Source organism: Myotis brandtii, unplaced genomic scaffold, assembly GCF_000412655.1.
Source record: "Myotis brandtii unplaced genomic scaffold, ASM41265v1 scaffold312, whole genome shotgun sequence".
NCBI classification, from domain to species: domain Eukaryota; kingdom Metazoa; phylum Chordata; class Mammalia; order Chiroptera; family Vespertilionidae; genus Myotis; species Myotis brandtii.
The window spans coordinates 417,303-434,962 of NW_005361955.1; the positions used below are offsets into that span (position 1 = coordinate 417,303).

The 17,660-nt window shown below is 53.4% G+C and overlaps 1 protein-coding gene across 1 annotated transcript in view; it reads left to right on the forward strand.

Annotated features, from left to right (window-relative positions):
- The window catches only part of SPSB4 (splA/ryanodine receptor domain and SOCS box containing 4), a gene marked incomplete at its 5' end in the record, with an annotated part of 50,587 nt that extends 32,949 nt beyond the window's left edge, over positions 1–17,638 (forward strand). Inside the window, one exon of the mRNA XM_005869984.2 lies at positions 16,283–17,638. Coding sequence (XP_005870046.2) covers positions 16,283–16,410 — 128 coding nt within the window. The remainder of the gene's footprint in view (positions 1–16,282) is intronic.
- Between the last annotated feature and the right edge of the window lie 22 nt (positions 17,639–17,660).

Genomic DNA, 17,660 nt, shown 5'->3' on the forward strand with positions numbered 1-17,660 from the left:
GTTCCCAGGGTCCCCCCTCTGGAGGAGATGGAGGCAACATCCAAGCCGGGGCAGATTTTACAGATGCAGAGAATGAGGCCCTGAGCCCAGAAAGGCAGCCCGTGAAAGAGTGAGAAACGAGGAGACCCAGTTCCCTGAGAATCTTTAGCACTTTCAGGGACCTGTTAGCCCCCTGTTCACAGGTGAGGCCAGGGAGCTCACAGAGAAGGGAGAAGGGGAATTCTCCGGCAGAACTTACAAGGCAGAGAGGATTCTAGCCGGGGTGCAGGGTGCGTGGTGGGGAGGGATCAGCTTTATGGGTCAGCAAATGGGCAGCCACAGACGCACTGTGATTTCTGGCTTCTCAGTGAGTTCCCCAAACCCCTTCTGCTGCCCATGGCCTAACATTTGAGAAGTAGACCTGCTTCCCTTTTGCCTCTAGTAATGTGTCATTTATTGAGCAGTTGCTATACTACTTCACTAGGTCCCACATTCATTTCTTCACCCGAGATGCTTTGAACACCTCCTATGTGCTAGTCCCTAAGGATGCTGCCGTGACATTCTCCTTCACAACAGCCCTGTATCGAGTAGCAGTGAACCCACTGGTACAGGTGGATAAGCTGAGCTCCTAGAGCAGTGGTTCTCAACCTTGGCTGCACATTAGAATCACCTGGGAATCTTTTTAAAATCCTGATTTCTGGGCCTCATCCTCCGGAAATTCTGTTTCTTTGTTACTAATGTTGTGGCCCCACCCCATCAGAATTTCCGGAGGATGAGGCCCAGCAATCAGGATTTTAAAAAGATTCCCAGGTGATTCTAATGTGCAGCCAAGGTTGAGAACCACTGTCCTAGAGGAATAACTTGCCAAAGACATCCAACTAATTCATGGCAGGAAGGCAAATAATTAGGAAAGAGACAGTGTAAATAACCCCAATTATAATTCTTTGATTTATCTTCGAAGTTATATTAAGTAAATCATAGTTTTATGTGTGAATTATCGTTTGAGATGAATAAAGATATATTTTTCTTAAAAGTCAATCCATGGCCACAACCTCGATCCCACACCGCATGCAGTGACTCCACATCGCCACCTGGTGGCAGAGCCTCTGCATAGAGAGATTGAAAAGAGAAACGCAGACTTAACCAGAGGACTGCTGTGGGCCCCTGGAGGGAATCCATGTTGGAAGTGAGAATCGGGGACGCTGGTCTGCTCTCTGCCCTAGACTGGCCGCACTGCCATTCTGCCAGGCACTTGAGCTCTCTGAGTGAGTGGCAGGTCCTTGCTTATGCAGCATCTGCGTGGACGGGCATTTCTGGAGATCCCTTCTAACCTAACACCCCCGACTCTTGGTTGTCACTCTTAGGTTGCATTGAACTTCCGTACACCAGGGTGTCTCCATCAGTAATTATTTCTGATCAGACTTCAAGAACTCAAGTTCAGGGTCTAGAGACGTCCTAGCACAGAGGGGTGGTTTATTAGTTGTATTCTCATGTGTAAGAAACAGGAAATCTTACCCAAACCGCCTATGTTGATAAAGGGGATGTATGGAATTTTTCATTAACTAGTCCTGGGGTGAATCTGGCTTGAGCCTCACCTATATCCAGGGTTCAAACACTATTGCCAGGATCTGGTTTCTCTCTCTCTGCATTTCTCAGCTTTTTCGTCCTTTGTGTCTCATATCTAATAGGGCTTTAGGTTCCCATACTCTCAACCTGCATGAAAATCAAGACTGTTTCCACACTGATCCCCAGATCTCCCATCCCACAGAGCATCACACAGAAGGCCCCCGGACACACATTAAGGATGGGGGCCCCTGGGGTCTCCTTTCTCAGGCCCGAAGTGACTGTGAGGAGCCCTGGGCCTACCCCTTCCCTTCTTAGCCTTGAGGAACCAGCATGCTTGCACCAGCCTCATCCAGCACACGTTCTAGACTGCATTCTGATTGGCCCGACTTGGGTGACATACCCACCCCTGAACGTGGCCACTGGGTTGGAAAGTGCTGATTGGCTCAGCCCCTGTCACAGACTCCACCCCTGCAGCAGAGATGGGGTAGTCTCTGGAATAAACACCCTCCGCAAGGGAATTAAAAGAGGCAAAGGATGCTGGAAGCGAAACCATCAGAAACCCATTAGTAGCTAACATAAGGGTTAATAGAATGAAAGTATACAAGCGATTGATCTTTCGGACCAATCAGGGTGATAAGGCTGTCCTGATCACAGCATCACTTTATTCAGTCTGGAAAGTCCATTCGGTAGCAGAGAGAGGGGTTGGGTGTAATCTGTGTCCTGTCCTCCCCACACGCCATCCACAGGGGGCAGCCTGGCTGCAGACACACTTCAACAGTGACCTCAATTCAGAGACCTGGAAGACGAGAGATTTCCGTAGGTTTCTGGGTTTACCCACGGGTGTGCCTTCATGTAACTATCATCCTATGACTACTAGGCCTCCCCACATTCCCTCCTCTGGTCTCCGACCTTCACTTGGGATTTTATTTGTTTATCTACAGTGGACTTCTCTCACTGTTAGGCCCTGCTTGGGGTGATAATTAAAATTCCAGATAGATTGTCCAAATGGGCAGGGCCTTAGGGACTCTGGTCCAAGCCCCTCCTGTTGTGGATGGGGACCAGCAAGGGTCAGGGTCTTGCCAAGACCCTCTGCCTGGCAGCCCCTTCCTGTGGGTGCCTCATTGCCATGGGATTTCTAGCTAGCAGGCAGGAAGGCAGCCCAGGCGAAGGCCCAGAAGATACCTTTGTGGTGAACAATCCACAACATTCATTATCCACAGTCAGGCAGAGCAGTAGGGCAGGCCCCTCACTGCGTGCGTTGCTGGGTGCAGCCCTTCCTACTACTATTTAGCTCAGGCTAAAGTTAAAAAATGGATTTCCCCAGCATATTCAAATGAGGCCGAGGGAGCAGGTGGAATGAGAGCAGAGACTTGAATTTCAGCAGGGACACTGCAAGGGAATCACCTGGAATGGATGCTCTGTGTGTGGTCCTTCGGGGGATGAGAGCGCTGTACCGAGCAGCACTGTGTGCTAGGACCGGCGAAGCCCCTAGAGTCCCACCTGGGCCCCAGTTTATTGGGCAGCCACATATGAGGTAGCATGGATAAAGGGCCATGGGGAGTGAGGTAGGAGTGCAGTGGAGAGAGGAACAGGTGTTTGGGGCAGCTGTGGCATCAGGGAAGTGTTCCCAGCAGGAGGGATATTAGAGTTTCATTTAAAGAAGTTACTAGACGGAAAAGTCCGGGAAAGGCATTTCCGGGGTGGGTACAGCCTGTGCAAAGGCACGGAGGCTTCAAAACACATAGCCAAGCTCCAGAGACCGCAAGGAGCACAGGGGCAGCGAGTCCTCAGGGAAGAGACCAGTTCATGGAGGGTGACCCATTGTCTAGTGGGTCATGTGTTCATTCATTGAAACCTGGGCCTTTTGAAGTCCAGTATTTGTTAGAGTTAGGCTGCATTGATGTGAACTACATTCATAAAGCTCAAATAAAACACAACAGTGACAAGGCTCCTGCCCACCCTGCTCCCAGCCACCCGCCCAGAGGCAGCAGATGCTTCAGATTCTTGTGTTTTCTTCTGAGATATTTTCTGCAAACACACCCACGGCAGCATCCCCCTCACGCCCTGGCGTGCGCCTTGCTTTCCTCGCTTTCCACGTCTTGGAGGTGACTGGGAACATGGAGGGCTTTTCCGTTCTCGGCAGTGGTGGGGTCCCGTTGTCGAGCCCCAGCTGTGCATGAGGAGCTTAGAGACCCCCCCACTCGGCCCCTCCTTTTACAGTGGGATAGACGAGAAGCCCAGAGAAGGTGGGAGCCCACCAAGGCCTCCTAGCTGGTCAGTGACCAAGCCAGGACTCAAACGCGGTCTCCTGCCTCTCATGTCCACCCAAGGCCAGTCGGGCCACTGCCTTGCCTCGGTAGCCTGTGGTCGGAAAAGGAGATGGGGGAGGCTGCAGTCTGCTCATCCACCAGCCTCTTGATGTGATCCCAGCTCCACGGTAACCTTTAGCAGTGATCCCACCCTTTCCCCCTTCTCTTTCCTCCTCCTCAGCTTCCTCCTCCCACCTTTGCCCTGTGCCTAACCTCAGCCCCATCCCTATCCCAGCAACTGGTCACTATGACAACGAGGGCCTTCCAGGTATTTTATTGGGAGCCCCAATTAAGCAGGGCAGACTATAGGCTGGGAGCCTGCAGGGAAGTGTGTTTTATGGCCTGTGAGAGCCCAGGTGCTATTTATAGCTCCCTAATCAGTGTTGCTAAATGGGGTCTTAATGCAAGTTCTGTGGCAACTGAACATTTTCCTCTCCGAGAATCTCCGAGAATCTCCTCCCCGAAGCCTCACTCCCTCCATCTGTCCGCCTGAGCAGCCCCCGCCTGGCAGCCCTTCCGGGGAAATGGTGCCTCCTCTGTGCTCAGCAGCTGTCTGCAGGCTGCCTGGCTCTCCTGATCTCTCCTGATAGTGGGCCCTCTGCAGTCCCGCCTTTGGGGATATTTGGACCACACTGTCTCGTCCATCAGGAACCTGGGATCCTTAGGTTGGGATTCTGTCCCCAACCTCCCACCATCTTTCCCAGCCTCGTCGTCAAGACCAGAGTGAGGTGAGGGACATGAGTGACTTGAATGCATAAGCAAACATTCACATTTTTGTGGATGTTGGAAAATCCTTTCCACTAATACCGCATAGGCCAACGAGCAGTTTCACTCATTGAAACAGCAGCTTAACTATTACCCCCTTTCCTTACAGCTGGGAAATTCTGGCTGAGAATGGGAGAGGGAATTAACTAATGTCTGTTACCAGGCACTAGTTAATGTTGGAGCTTCACATGTGCCCCCTCATTCAGTCTTCACATGACTTGTTTTATAGAGAAAGAGCCTATATCAGTCAGCATAGGCCAGGTCTTGCTACAGTAACAAACAAGCCCCAAATGGTACTAGCTTCAAGCAATGTTTGTTTTTGCCCTTGCTGCATGCCTATTGCTGGTCAGCAGAAGGCTTGATTGTGCAAGGTTTGTGTCCTCATTTAGGTCCAGGGCAGAAGGAGCAGTCCCTAATGGTCACTGATGGAAAACAAAAGGCAGTAATGCACATACAGGCTCCTAAAACTTCCAGTTGAAATGACACATGTCACTTCCACTGACGTTTCTCCAGCCAAAGTAAGTCTCATGGCCACACCCAACTTCAAGTGAGTGGGGGAGGGTACGCTGATACTGTGGCCGGTGTGTGACAGCTGGGATATTTGAGAAGAGTTCTAATGACCTCCACAGAAGCTGAGGGCCTTGGGGGTGAAGATTTACCCAAAGCCCACAGCTCCTAAGTGGCAGAGCAGGGAATAGAACATTCAGCCGTTTCCCACAGAAATCTGTGCTCTTTCCCCGTGTAACGAAGTGGTTATAGACATGGGCTCTGAAGACAGACTTCTGGCTTGAATCCCATCTCCAGGATGACCCTCGCTAGGCAAGTCACTTCACCTGTCAGCCTCGTCTATCTGTAAAATGAAGATTCTCGTGTAGGACTGTGTTCTAAAAACCAAAGCGTTATTCCTAAGTTTGAGCCAAACTCATTTGGCAGCCACATTCAACCTGAACCGGTGTAATGCTATTTATAGTCATTTCTTATTTCACTGGGTGTGAATATTCATAGGTTTCACTATAGAAATATGAAGGTGTTTGATTACAGGCGCTGCCTCGGGCCACTGGGATGTTATGCAATATATACATGGCATATGCAGCCAAATTGCTAAGCTCTGGAATTGTCTGAATTCTGAAACAGGCCGGCCCCAGGGTTTTGGATAAGGGACTGGCTCTGTAGCACCTCTCTCATGAGCTGGGAGTGAGGATGGAGGGAAATGATGTGTCAAAGATTTGGGGCACAGGGCCCAGCGTGTAGTACGTGGCTATCTGAGGCCCCTAGATTGGACTGACGAGGCAGGAAAGAGGCGTGGGCTTAGGAGAGATTTCCACGAGAGCGGAGTCCGACGCACGAGAAAGGGGAGCGCTCCGGTCTGCACGTAACTGAAACCAGCAGCTCTCTCTGCTGCCTGCTCAGTACAGGTTCCTCAGGGCCTCGGACATCCGTGAGTGTTGGTGGAATGATTCTCTCACTGCCAGTAGGATGTTTGGGAAGGTCCTCGGAAAAGACAACCTGCTTTGTAAACCTAAGTTGTTGCTTTCACACCTTCAGTTTAAAAGCAGGAGAGAGCTCTTCCCAGGCTGGATGCGAAGAACCACACTGGGACACCTCAGGGAGAGAGGGTCTTCGCCCAGTTCTGGGTTTTGCACAGAGTTATGGGGATTGCAGCTAGAGTTGGCCACGGCACGGAAGCACGGTGAGCAGGTGCCTGGAGCCGGTGGAGTCGTGTCTCTGTGGTTGGATCAGAGCTTCTGGCAGATTCTGAGGATGGGCTGCCCCCAAGTGGGGTGGCAGGTGCCGACTTGCCGTAAAGGTGGCAGGTGAGATTCACTCCGAAATAGAAGTGGCAGGGTGAGCCCAAGGCTGTGTCTGGGCCGAGAAATACTTTGCTTGGCCAAACTAAATTAAAATGGTCCGGACAGCACATAAAAATCTTTGATTCCTGGCCTTTTTTTTTTTTTTTTGAAAGAGCAGGACATCTATAACAGGGGCCCACCTTCCCGCTTGGAGCTGAGTGGTGGCCCCTTCTGCATGTCCTGTGGGGACCACAGGCCCCACCCTCTCCCTTTGCCCACTGCTTACACCTGCTCCTTGCTAGTCACTTAGGTTACCTGCCCAGCCCCTAGGCCAGTGATGGCGAACCTATGACACGCGTGTCAGAGGTGACACGCGAACTCATTTTTTTGGTTGATTTTTCTTTGTTAAATGGCATTTAAATATGTAAAATAAATATCAAAAATATAAATCTTTGTTTTACTATGGTTGCAAATATCAAAAAATTTCTATATGTGACACGGCACCAGAGTTAAGTTAGGGTTTTTCAAAATGCTGACACGCCGAGCTCAAAAGGTTCGCCATCGCTGCCCTAGGCACTGGAGTCCACAGCCTCTGGTCTAAAGTCCAAACGTATTTGTGATTACTAGAAGTGATTTTCATTTATGCATGGATCATTAACATTTTTAAAAAAACATTTTTTTTTTATTGATTTCAGAGAGGAAGGGAGACGGAGAGAGAGCTGGAAACATCAATGATGAGAGAGAATCATTGTTTGGCTGCCTCCTGCACAACCCCCCCAACTGGGGATCAAGCCCGCAACCTTGACATGTGCCCTAAGAATCGAACCGTGTCCTCCTGGTTCATAGGTCAATGCTCAACCACTGAGCACCCCCGGCCGTGCTGATGATTAACTTTTTAAAAAGTATCCTAAAACAAGGAACCATTTGCCTTGAAACTAGAAGTGGAACGAGAGCAGTAGTTCCCAGGTTTGCCAGCTGTTTCTCTGTGGCGTGGCTCTTTCCACGCTGGGAAATCTGTGTTTGCAGACCTCCTCAGTTACCACTTCCTAGTAGGCACACTCCTCCTCCTCCCGTGAGCACAGCCCCCTCTGGAGCCTAACGGGGTCTCTTTGACTGAAGCTACGCTGTTGAGAAAACCTGGCAGACTCCACCCAAGAATTTGGTTTACTTATCAGTTTTGCGAAAAACAGGCTTCCAGCATCCTCCTCTGGGCCTGGTCTGAGCTCACACTTGGAAAGGTCAAACACACACAATAAATCCTTTAGAAAGCCCTCGTATTAAACCCCAGGGGCTCGTGCTGCTTAGCAGGAGGCTAACCTGGTGACGTTTCCCAGGAGGAAGGGAGTGTGCCTGACCTTGGCTACGTGCTGGAAACCAGGAGTCGGCGGCCCGTCAGCCCGATGGGTGGGAAGAGCGCAGCGAGGGCTCGTTAGCAACAGAGCCTGAGGGCGGTGGGCCTGGCGGTGGGGCCTGGAGGGAGAAGACCCCTCGCACCGTCTGCATGGGCTCCCTTCTCCCCTCCAAACTCTCCAGGCCAAATGCCCGTCAGGACCAGCTGGGTGGGACCACCCAGTAGTCACTGTCCCCCACTAGGCAGGGTCCTCGCGCAGAAAGTGAAGTGCTTAGAGCATCTCATGACGCGGGAGGTGCTGTGTGAGTCCTCGCTGCGACTCTTCCCATTGTAACTTGTTATTATTGCCGAGGAGCCCAGTGAGACCATCAACGTGGACTTTGAAAATATGCCAACGTTTACGGGTTTCCTCGTGCTCCTGCTTCTGATGGAAAGATTGGAAGGAACACCCTGAAACGGAGCAGAGGCTGACGGACAGGGCTGGCGCTGGGACCCCACAGGACGGGACTCGGACCCGGCTCCCTGGCCCGCTGCTCTGCCCCTCTCGGACCTCTGGGCGGGGTTACCTGTGGCTGTCGACACAGAGGCGTCCCACCTGGTGTCCTGCCCTCGGCTCCGCACCAGCTGCCTCTACTTTCACTTTGTCCTGAAGGACTAACTGCGCTGAAACCACAGTTGTCGTGTATTGATCGCCCACCTGTGCCAGGAGGGTGCCTGGCCTCTGCCCCTCGTCTCATCCTGGCACGTTCGCCTGGAGGCCGGCGTGGTCCCCCAGCTCCGAGGATGCGGCCGGAACGCGTCTCCAGGTCTCACTCCCGCCGGCTGCTGCCCCTGGCCCGCGATGCTTTCCCGAGCAGCCTCAGCGCTTAGGCAAGAGTGACTCTGTTACTGTTTATTAACGAGAGTTTAACTCTGACCCATCTTCTAGCCACGCTCTTGTTTGAGGCAGATTGAGACCAACTCATAACTTTTCTCATTCACTTTTGCGCGCTCTCTCTCTCTCTCTCTCTCTCTCTCTTTCTCTTTTTCAACGGACCTCTGATACACAGAATTGGACTAAACATAACCCTTGGTTGTGACAGAGTCTCACGGTGGTGCCATGCATAGCCCCTAATTTGCTATGTATGTGTTTCCTTCTTTAGGAGTCAGTGCCACCATGACTCCGCCCCCAGCCCGAGGACCAGTCATAGACAGTCCGGTACCTCTGTGCTCCTCCCTCCTCATCCCTGCCAACCCCCGCCCTCCGCTCAAGACAAACCACGCCTCTGAAGTTCCTGTTCACTTTTCCTTTGCTTTCATCCTTGTAGATTTTCCACATTTTCCATATAGATGTGTGTCTAAACAATGCCATGCTTAGTTCTAGTTGTTCTAGAATTTTCCAGTTTGTCTATTCCTGTGCCAATACCACACTGTTCATTGCTGTGGCTTTAAATAGGTCTTGCTGTCTGGTAGGCAAGTCCTGCGGCCCCACACTCCTTATTCTTCCTCTTTAGAAGGGGTCCCATCCCTGAGGGCCTGCCCCTGCCCTGGGTGGGACGAGCATCGACTGTCTGCAGGGCTGTCTGCTCCCACGCCTGTCTCCCCATGTCCCATGTGCTGCCTTCAGCATCTGCACGGAGCCAGGCTGTCCCCATGGCTGCAGAGGCAGAGAAACTTCTCCCGTGGTGCAGGGTGCACGCCAGCTAGAGGCCCCTCCCTGAGGTTCTCATGTGACTAGGGGCTGCCCTTGTCCAGCCACCATGCAGCCAGCAGGATGGGCTCCAAACTGAAAACAGTTGGATTTTCTGGGAAATGTTTCAGCTGAGTCAGGAGCGCCTCCACCAGACGGAGGAACTGGCTCAGTGTTTCTGCCGGCTGCCGGGACCGCGCTGGAGGGCTCTCCAGCTGCAGTGGCCTCTGTAGAGACGGGGCTCACAGGAGCCGCTGCCCCTCTCCCAGCCCCAGCCCCAGCCCCATGATGTCAAGGCAGAGCCACAAGGGCTGGCCAGCAAGGACAAGAGCCAGTGGCAGCCCGAAGTCTCCAGGGGTGAGACCACACCAGCTGCTGGGAGGATTCCACAGCACCTCGGGGCAGTCAGGGATTTGTCGCAGGTCAGGGGCAGGGAAACCACATTTCCTGAACCGAAAATTAGATGATGACGTCTGAACACGACGGGATGTTTCCAGCTGGGGTTGTTCCACGGCCTTCTCCCGCACCACCTCCTCCAGGAAGCCCACCTGCCCTGTGCCACAAACTTGGGAGTCACAACCCTGGGCCTCCAAGGCTCAGCTAACATTTACATCAGCTACTTTTCATGGACATGTTAACCTCATCTGTGACTTCTGCTCTGCCAAGTGTCAGCTGGTGGCCAGGACCCTGTGTCTTCTCTGCCAAGCCACTTGCCACACTGCAGACTCTGAGGCCCTGGGGAGGCAGGCAGGCCACTCTGCCGGCTGGTGGCTGAGGCTGGCCGGAACCAGGGCCGCCAGCTACTCAGCTGCATGGCAGGTCCCAGGAGAGGAGGCCCGGAAACGGAACCGAACAGAGATAACCTGAACTCAAGATGCTGCTGTTCCCACTTGTCCAGGCCCCAACCCTGCGCCCCCAGCCACTCACTGGCCACGCCGTCATGCCGACCTGCCCCAGGCCCTGTGTCTCTGGGAAGAGTGGGTTGTTCAGCTGGGTGAAGAGGGAAGGTGGAGGAAAGGAATGCTGATGGATTGAGCAAAAAGAGAGGGCTCTGAGGTCTAGAGGTGTCTGTGATGGGAAATGGGGTCACAGTGGGGGTGGCTGATCTGGTGGTCAGACTATAAAGTACCAGAATGGGCATTTGGGGGTGATGTTGACGTCCATGTGTGGCCCAGGGAGTGGGTCACTGCGGGGAGAAGGAGAGTGCCCGGAGGATGAGGCAGTCTGCAGCCAGGGGCCTGAGCGGCGAGAGGGTGTGTCTGTGGAGGATTCTGCCCCGGGGCGGGGCAGGTATGGTGGAGACGGGGTTGGGAGGCCAGGCCAGAGCCCTGGCAAACCAGGATCAGAGGTCAGTAGTCAGCAGCCGTGAGGGGAGGGAGAGGACTGAGCCGAGTGGTGTGAGCTGGGAGGGGCTGGGGTTTCTCACAAGCAGACGGAGGCACCTTGTATGTGGCAAAAGGAAGCGAGGAGTCCGGCCCCACCCCCCTCAGAAGCCGCCTGGCATGTGCCACAAGCCTGGGAGCCACGGCCTGGGAGCACAAACAGCCCTGGAGAAGGTGGAAGGAAGGGCAGTGGTGTCCTGGGAGAGAATGTGCGGTTCCATGAAGGCGGGCGGTGGAGGGAGCGCTCAGAGACGTGGAGGTGCAGTGGGCACAGTGGGAGATGTGAGTGGTGGGGAAGCTGCGGGCTGGGTCAGAGGTGAGGAGGCACAGAGCGTTGTGTGTGTGTGTGAGCGGGGGTTGTGTGTGTGTGTGTGTGAGGGGGGGGTTGTGTGTGTGTGTGTGTGAGCGGGGGTTGTGTGTGTGTGTGTGTGAGGGGGGGGTTGTGTGTGTGTGTGTGTGAGCGGGGGTTGTGTGTGTGTGTGTGTGAGGGGGGGGTTGTGTGTGTGTGTGTGTGAGCGGGGGTTGTGTGTGTGTGTGTGTGAGTGGGGGTGGGGGCGGGGGGGGGGGGGGGCTTGAGAGAAATGAAGGCCACTGTGAGGAGCTCTTCCAGCATCAGAGGAATGGATCTCCCGTCATGCAGCGACCTTCCTTCACTGAGTTCCGCCGCCGACTCTCCCCTCTTCTGGATCCGTTTCCTTTTGCTGGAGCGCCCCCTGCCCCCTCGAGTTACCTTCAGACCGGGCAGGCGGAGGCTCTTCTTTCACTAGACACACCTGACAGTGGAGCTGCTGTGGGACCTGCAGCAGCGGAACCCCGCTCTGCTGGGAGCCTTTGGCTGAGAAGGTTTTGCGGGACACACTCTCCTGTTGGGCACTGGGTCAAGGAGCTCCGGGCAGCCAGTCCCTCTGCGGGGTGCAGGGGTGCAGGGGTGCAGGGCTCACCGCGCAGCGTTCAGCTTCCCTGCACTCAGCGCTGGCAGGGCCCGGAGGCCGCCTCCGGAGAGCAGCCCAGGCGTCGGCGTTACGGCCCTTTAAGGGGGCGCCCTGGTGCTTGCGCTGGGCCCAGCCGGCCTTTGCTGCTGGAGCAGGGCTTCTCCAGGGCCCCTTTGGTGAGAGCCGTGTTCACTCCTGTCCCCTGCTCAATATTTCCGCCCTCCTACCCCATCCTGACGTCTAGCCTGCTGACTGCCTTTCCTGCCTCACAGCACTGTTCTCAGGTTCTTCACACACACGCATACCCACACGCACACGCACACGCACACGCACACGCGCACATCTCTTCTGTCATTTCAGGGACACGCTGGGTGGGGGGCACAGCCTCCCAGTTCAGGTGGCATTTCCCGCACTCCCTGTTCCGGGTTCTCCCCTTTGGAGATTCTGCACATCCCTGCCCGGCAGGGTTGCTAGGGAAGGCCATGCATTATTTGGACTGTTTTGCTGTGTGGGGCTCCTGAGCACGTGAAGTGACTTGCTCACTCTCCATCCCCGGGAAACATGACCCCCACCTGGGCCCTGGGGACCGCCTGGGCCAATGACGCTTGTTGGCACAGAGTTCATCTGAAGATGCTGCCGTGTCCCACCTGTCGTCACCACCTTTTTGCTGGGGAAATGGTGAGGCTTGTTAAGAGAAAACTCCAGACGCTTTCTAGACGTGAGCCGAGGTCTCTGTTGGCCATGACAGGGCCAACAGGCACAGGGATGCTGTGGTTGAGAGGTGAGTGGGTAATGATACATTCGACCGTTTGTGTAGTTTCCTCCGTGGGTCGACGCCTGCCAGGTGCCGGCAGAGGGCAGAGAAGCCAAGTCCCTGGGAGGAGGAAGCACCTGATTTGGGTCCTGAAAGGGGAGGCAGGCCCGGCAGGCCGTGCAGGGCAGGGAGTTCCAGCTGAAGGGGCTGCGTGAGGAGAGGCCCAGAGGCCAGCAGGCAATTCTGTCTTCAGACACCAAGGCCTCGGGCTGTGGATAAGTGACGAGCGATGTGTCTGACACATGGAGTGTGTGTGCGTGCCCATGTGTGTCTTCTCGTTTCTTTTCCTGAAAACAAACAACAGTGCCCTGTCTACTTAAGTTCCGATCTCAGGGCTGTTGCTCCAACCTTCCTCCATCTGCTGATCATTGTCTTCAACTGTTGCAGAAGAATTGCACCTCCTGACCTTAAAACGTTGATATTTTTCCCAAAATATAAACGCAGGGATGGAGGTAGGGTGGTGACTCATGTCTTAGCATCTCCCCGCTGCAGGCAGCGGAGACTTGGAGGGGCCCAGGGAAGCAGCCGAAGCTACCAATGCCTGTGCCAAGATCTCCTCGTTCCTGTCACAGTCATAGACCATCGTAACCAGAGAGCTAACTCCCCCGTTTTACTGCCTGCAAAACAGAGTCCAGGAAGGAATGTGGTTTACTCAGGGTCGTGCAGGCGGATAGTGATGGAGAATCATGGAAAATGCAGGTCACTTCAGAAATGATTGCCTGGTGATTTTTTTTAACACAGAACATCCAGCTCCGGCTCCAATGAATCTTCAACCAGAGCATAGCATTGTCGACAATTAGTATGATGTACCGAGGCATTTTTGAACCACACTAAGCAAATTGATACTGTTTTTAAAGGTACTTCTTGGGCTGATGGCATGAAATAAGAGAATGCCTTTAAGGAAAGGAGCATGCTGGGTCTTGCCATCGTCACAATGCATGATGGAGGCCTTGCTATCCCCACTCCACAGATGAGCAAAACGTGGCTCCAGGAAGGTGAGCCCGCTCTCTGGTCCGCTGGTGTCGGAGCAGGAGCCAGGATTCCAAGCCAGCCCCCCTCCTCCTACTGTGCCCTCACTGGCTTGTGTTGTATCCACACTCACCCGGCGGGGAGCTGAATGAAGCACTCTGGACTCAGTGACTCATTGTTTTACTGTGAATTTGTTTTTGACATTTATGCACAAAGTGTACTCATCTCCGGTGAGTAAGCTTGAACACACTGGTATAGGCAGAAATCAAATCAAGGGGAACAATACCAGCCCCCCACCAGGAGCTCCATCGTGCCCCCCCTTCCAGTCACTGCTCCCCCCACGTCACCACTGCCCTAACGTCATCCCTCTGTGTGTTTGAACTTGGTACAAAGTCACACCAAATGTACTTTTCTTTCATTCATACTTATGTTTGAGAGATTCATCCATATTTTTGCATGTAATTGTGGTTCCTTCATTTTCATGGTGGATTAGTATTTGACTCTGTGAAGATACACAATTTATGTAGACATCCCACTGTTGGTGGCTAGTAAAGTTGTTGTTTGCAGTTGGTTACCTCCATGAGCATTCATGCATGTGCATTTGGGTGAACAAGTGTACACCGGGAGTAAAATTGCAGGTCATAGGTTCAGCTTTAGGAGATGTCTCTGGTTTTCCCAAATGGGCATGCCAGTTTACCGCCCACCTGCAGCATTATTAGAATTCCAGTCGCTCCACATCCTCACCAACACTTGCTATTGTCTTGTTTTCATTTTAGCCATCCTGGTTGGCATCCCAGAGGGTCACAGTATAGTGATAATTTGTATGTCCCTGATGGCTCAGGAAGTAGACACAGTTTCAAACCTGTGAAGATTTTTCTGAGTTTATCTGAGCCAAACTGTCAACAATTGCCAGGAAGCAGAATCTCAACGGATTGAGATAATGCTCCAGAGAATGGCAGTTTTGCACCTGGTTTTTTACATTACAATCGGAAGAGGAGACAGAAGTGGGTTACACAAAATCCATTGGTGATGGTTTAGGGAGGTGGGAGAAAGCAAAGTGGGGAAACCTCTGGGATTGGATAAAAAGTAAAATGATAGACACATACTTCTTTTACTTAGGTGGGTGCAGGGTAGTTAACAGTCAACAATTAACTCAATAACAATGAGGGGGTCTGTGGTCTCCACAGAGCGGTGCCTGTGCTTCGAGGGTCCAGAAAAAGGAAAATTACTTTGACATTCCAATGAGATGTTAGCATAGATAGAAAAAGACAATAGGCTCAGTTAAAGTAAAGATTAACCTTTATCAGGGGAAATTCTGGCCTAGGACATGACCACTCACCATACATTGCTTTTTAATTATAAAAGTTTTCCTTTCAGACCATCCTCTGTGGTTACTTTAGGTCTGTCTCTAAGTCTGCAAGGCCGCCAGGCAGGCCTTCCCTGAGCCAGTCCGATGAGCAGTGGCCCCTTTTCGCCCACAGTTTCTAAACCTTGACATTTGACAGCTCTAAGAAGTTCCAAAGCCGAGGTGGGTGAGGAGGAGGAGTTGGAGGGACGGCCGGGCATTACTGGCATCCTCAGAGCTGGAAGGTCCACAGTGGCACCAGGCTCACTGTGCACTGGGGGTTGCTGTGCGGCCATAGGAATTAGGAGAGAGGGTTGATATTTCACACTGAGACCTAAACACACGCTCTGAACTCCAGCCCCTCCTTTCTCTCTGCCTTTGGAGTCTGGGCTCTGGATTGATTTCAATGATTGCAGAGAAGTGAAGATAAAAGGCCACCTTCCCTTCTGTTCAGCTCCTAATTAGGCAGGGAACACACAGGGAGCTGAGTGTGCTGATAAGGCTATGCTTTGGGGCGTTGAGGACCTAGTATGTGCCTAGCGCATTAAAGTGATTAAGAAAGCTTTTAATGATTATCAAACTTTAACAGCTCAATTTTTTCCCTGATATAAAATGCAAGCCCATCTCCCATCGGAAAAGGAACTGCTTGTCTGCCAGCCCGAGCCTATCCTGCTAGCAGTCCTCCTGAGTTCTTCCTCACCAAGGCAACCAAACAAAGACCTGGGCATGAGGGAGATAGCCAGACATGGTGTTTACTGAGCACCTACTATGTGCTGAGCACTGTGCTAAGTTCTTTACACTTTCTAACGCATTTAACTCTCACCACAAGCCTCTTGTCCGTTAAAACATGCCCTGTTCTCGGGAGTTGAGAGGAGAGGAGAGGAGAGGAGAGGAGAGGAGAGGAGAGGAGGGAGCCAGGACAGAGTGCTGCCGGGTAAGAGCAGTTTATCTCAGTAGCTTCCAACAGCTACAGAGGAGAGACCCCGAGCAGCAAGTCAGTTCATTCATTTAACCGATGATCACTGGGTCATCCGGGTAACAGGCTCAGCCTGGGCCTGGGACGGATGAGTCAGGGTCACGTCCTCTAGGAAGTTCACAGTCTCCTTGTCACGAATTCATTAAGTGAATGAAACGGAAAATCCTTGCTGTTTGGCCGAATGGAGTTAGAGGGCATGTCCGGTCGGGGTGGTGCTCGGTGCCAACACGCCCTGAGCCGGGACCCGAGCTCCCACTACATCCGTGGCCCGGGCAAGGCACCGTGCACCTGTCACTCCCTCCCATCCCCTCCGCAAACCTGCGAGTTGTGGCTCCGCTTACAGGCCTCGCGCACAGTGGGTGGGTGGGAGGACGGGCGGGAGGAGGTGCGAGGAGGGCACTGGCGAGACTCTAACCCGCTTCCCTCTCGTTGCAGCCGAGCCCCTGCCGCTGATGGACCTGTGCCGGAGATCCATCCGCCTGGCCCTGGGCCGCCAGCGCCTGCCGGACATCGGCGCCCTGCCCCTGCCCCAGTCCCTCAAAAACTACCTGCAGTACCAGTGACGGGGCTGTGGCGCCGAGGGCAGCAGCGGGCATGCCGCGGGCCCGGCCTTTCCTTTCACGGCACACGGAACATTCAGGAAGGGGCCTTTCTCGCCCCGACTCCCCAGAACTTGCAGTTCTTTGGAAGGCCAGTACGCGTTCCCAACTTTAAAGATGAATGTCTGTTGCCAACAGTATTTGCTGCCTGAGAAGCAGCTCCCCCAAGTCCCCACACCTCCTTGGAAGCCGCGAAGCCCCCGGAGGAGGGCCCGCCTGCCCACTGGACTCCGCAGCCGCCGGATGGTATTGATCCGGGAGCCCGTTTCCATATTCAAGAGAATGAATAAAACATTGGGGCAGGAGACTCTGTTGTGTGCCCGGAGCAGACAGGGCCAGCTGGGGGAGACACTGCCTCTGAATAATGATGATGACAGCAGCCAGGTCCCCTCGGGCCCTCACCCCTTGTCAGGGCAGCCGGTACTTGAGGACTGCGCCCCTTTGAGAGGGATGGCCGCAGGCAGAACTGGCAAGTGGCCCGAGCAGTGTTTAGCCGCCTCTGGCTTACCTCTTTGAAAGTCGTTTACTTACCCGAGTCACTGCCTTCCTGCCCCTCACCCACCCCCATTGCCCCAGGCACCTCTTATTCAGGGAAGCTGAGTCTCACGAATTCACCCCAGGGACAGAGTGTTTCTTTTATTATTATTTTAAGTAGCAGGTGCATTTTAAGAGAGGAGTATGAGGAGTGAGGGCAGTACTTAGTCCAAAGGTGCTAATGGGGGGGTTGGGGGCATTGCAACCCCCTGGTGGATGATGTCGGGGAGGCCGGGGGGTCTCTAGGCAACCATCCACTCAGGATGCAGCCTGGTTGCCACAAAGCTTTATTTGAGCAAACTATTTTTTCACTTTAGGAGACGTGTACGAGCTTGTTTGTTTCAAATGTGTGTGTGACGTGCTGTTTATTTATCAGCGTGGGGCCCGTGGGGGCAGCCCCGTAACTGGAAGGGAGGACGTGGGAGGCACCTGCTTCGCCTGCTCCAAACCTGGCCCCCTCCCGGAAGGATGCTGCTGCTGAGACCGCCTCCCTGGGCAGCCCTCGAGCGTTTCTGACGCTCTCTGCCCAGACTCATTTTTAACTGGAAATTGTCCCAGCAGTGGAATCTCGGAGCCCCAGACGGCACTGCCGCCCCCACTTTAATGTGAATTTGACTGATGAATGAGGAACGTTTCTAATAAAGTGTGTCATTCAGTCCTTCATCTGTTTATTCATGCTC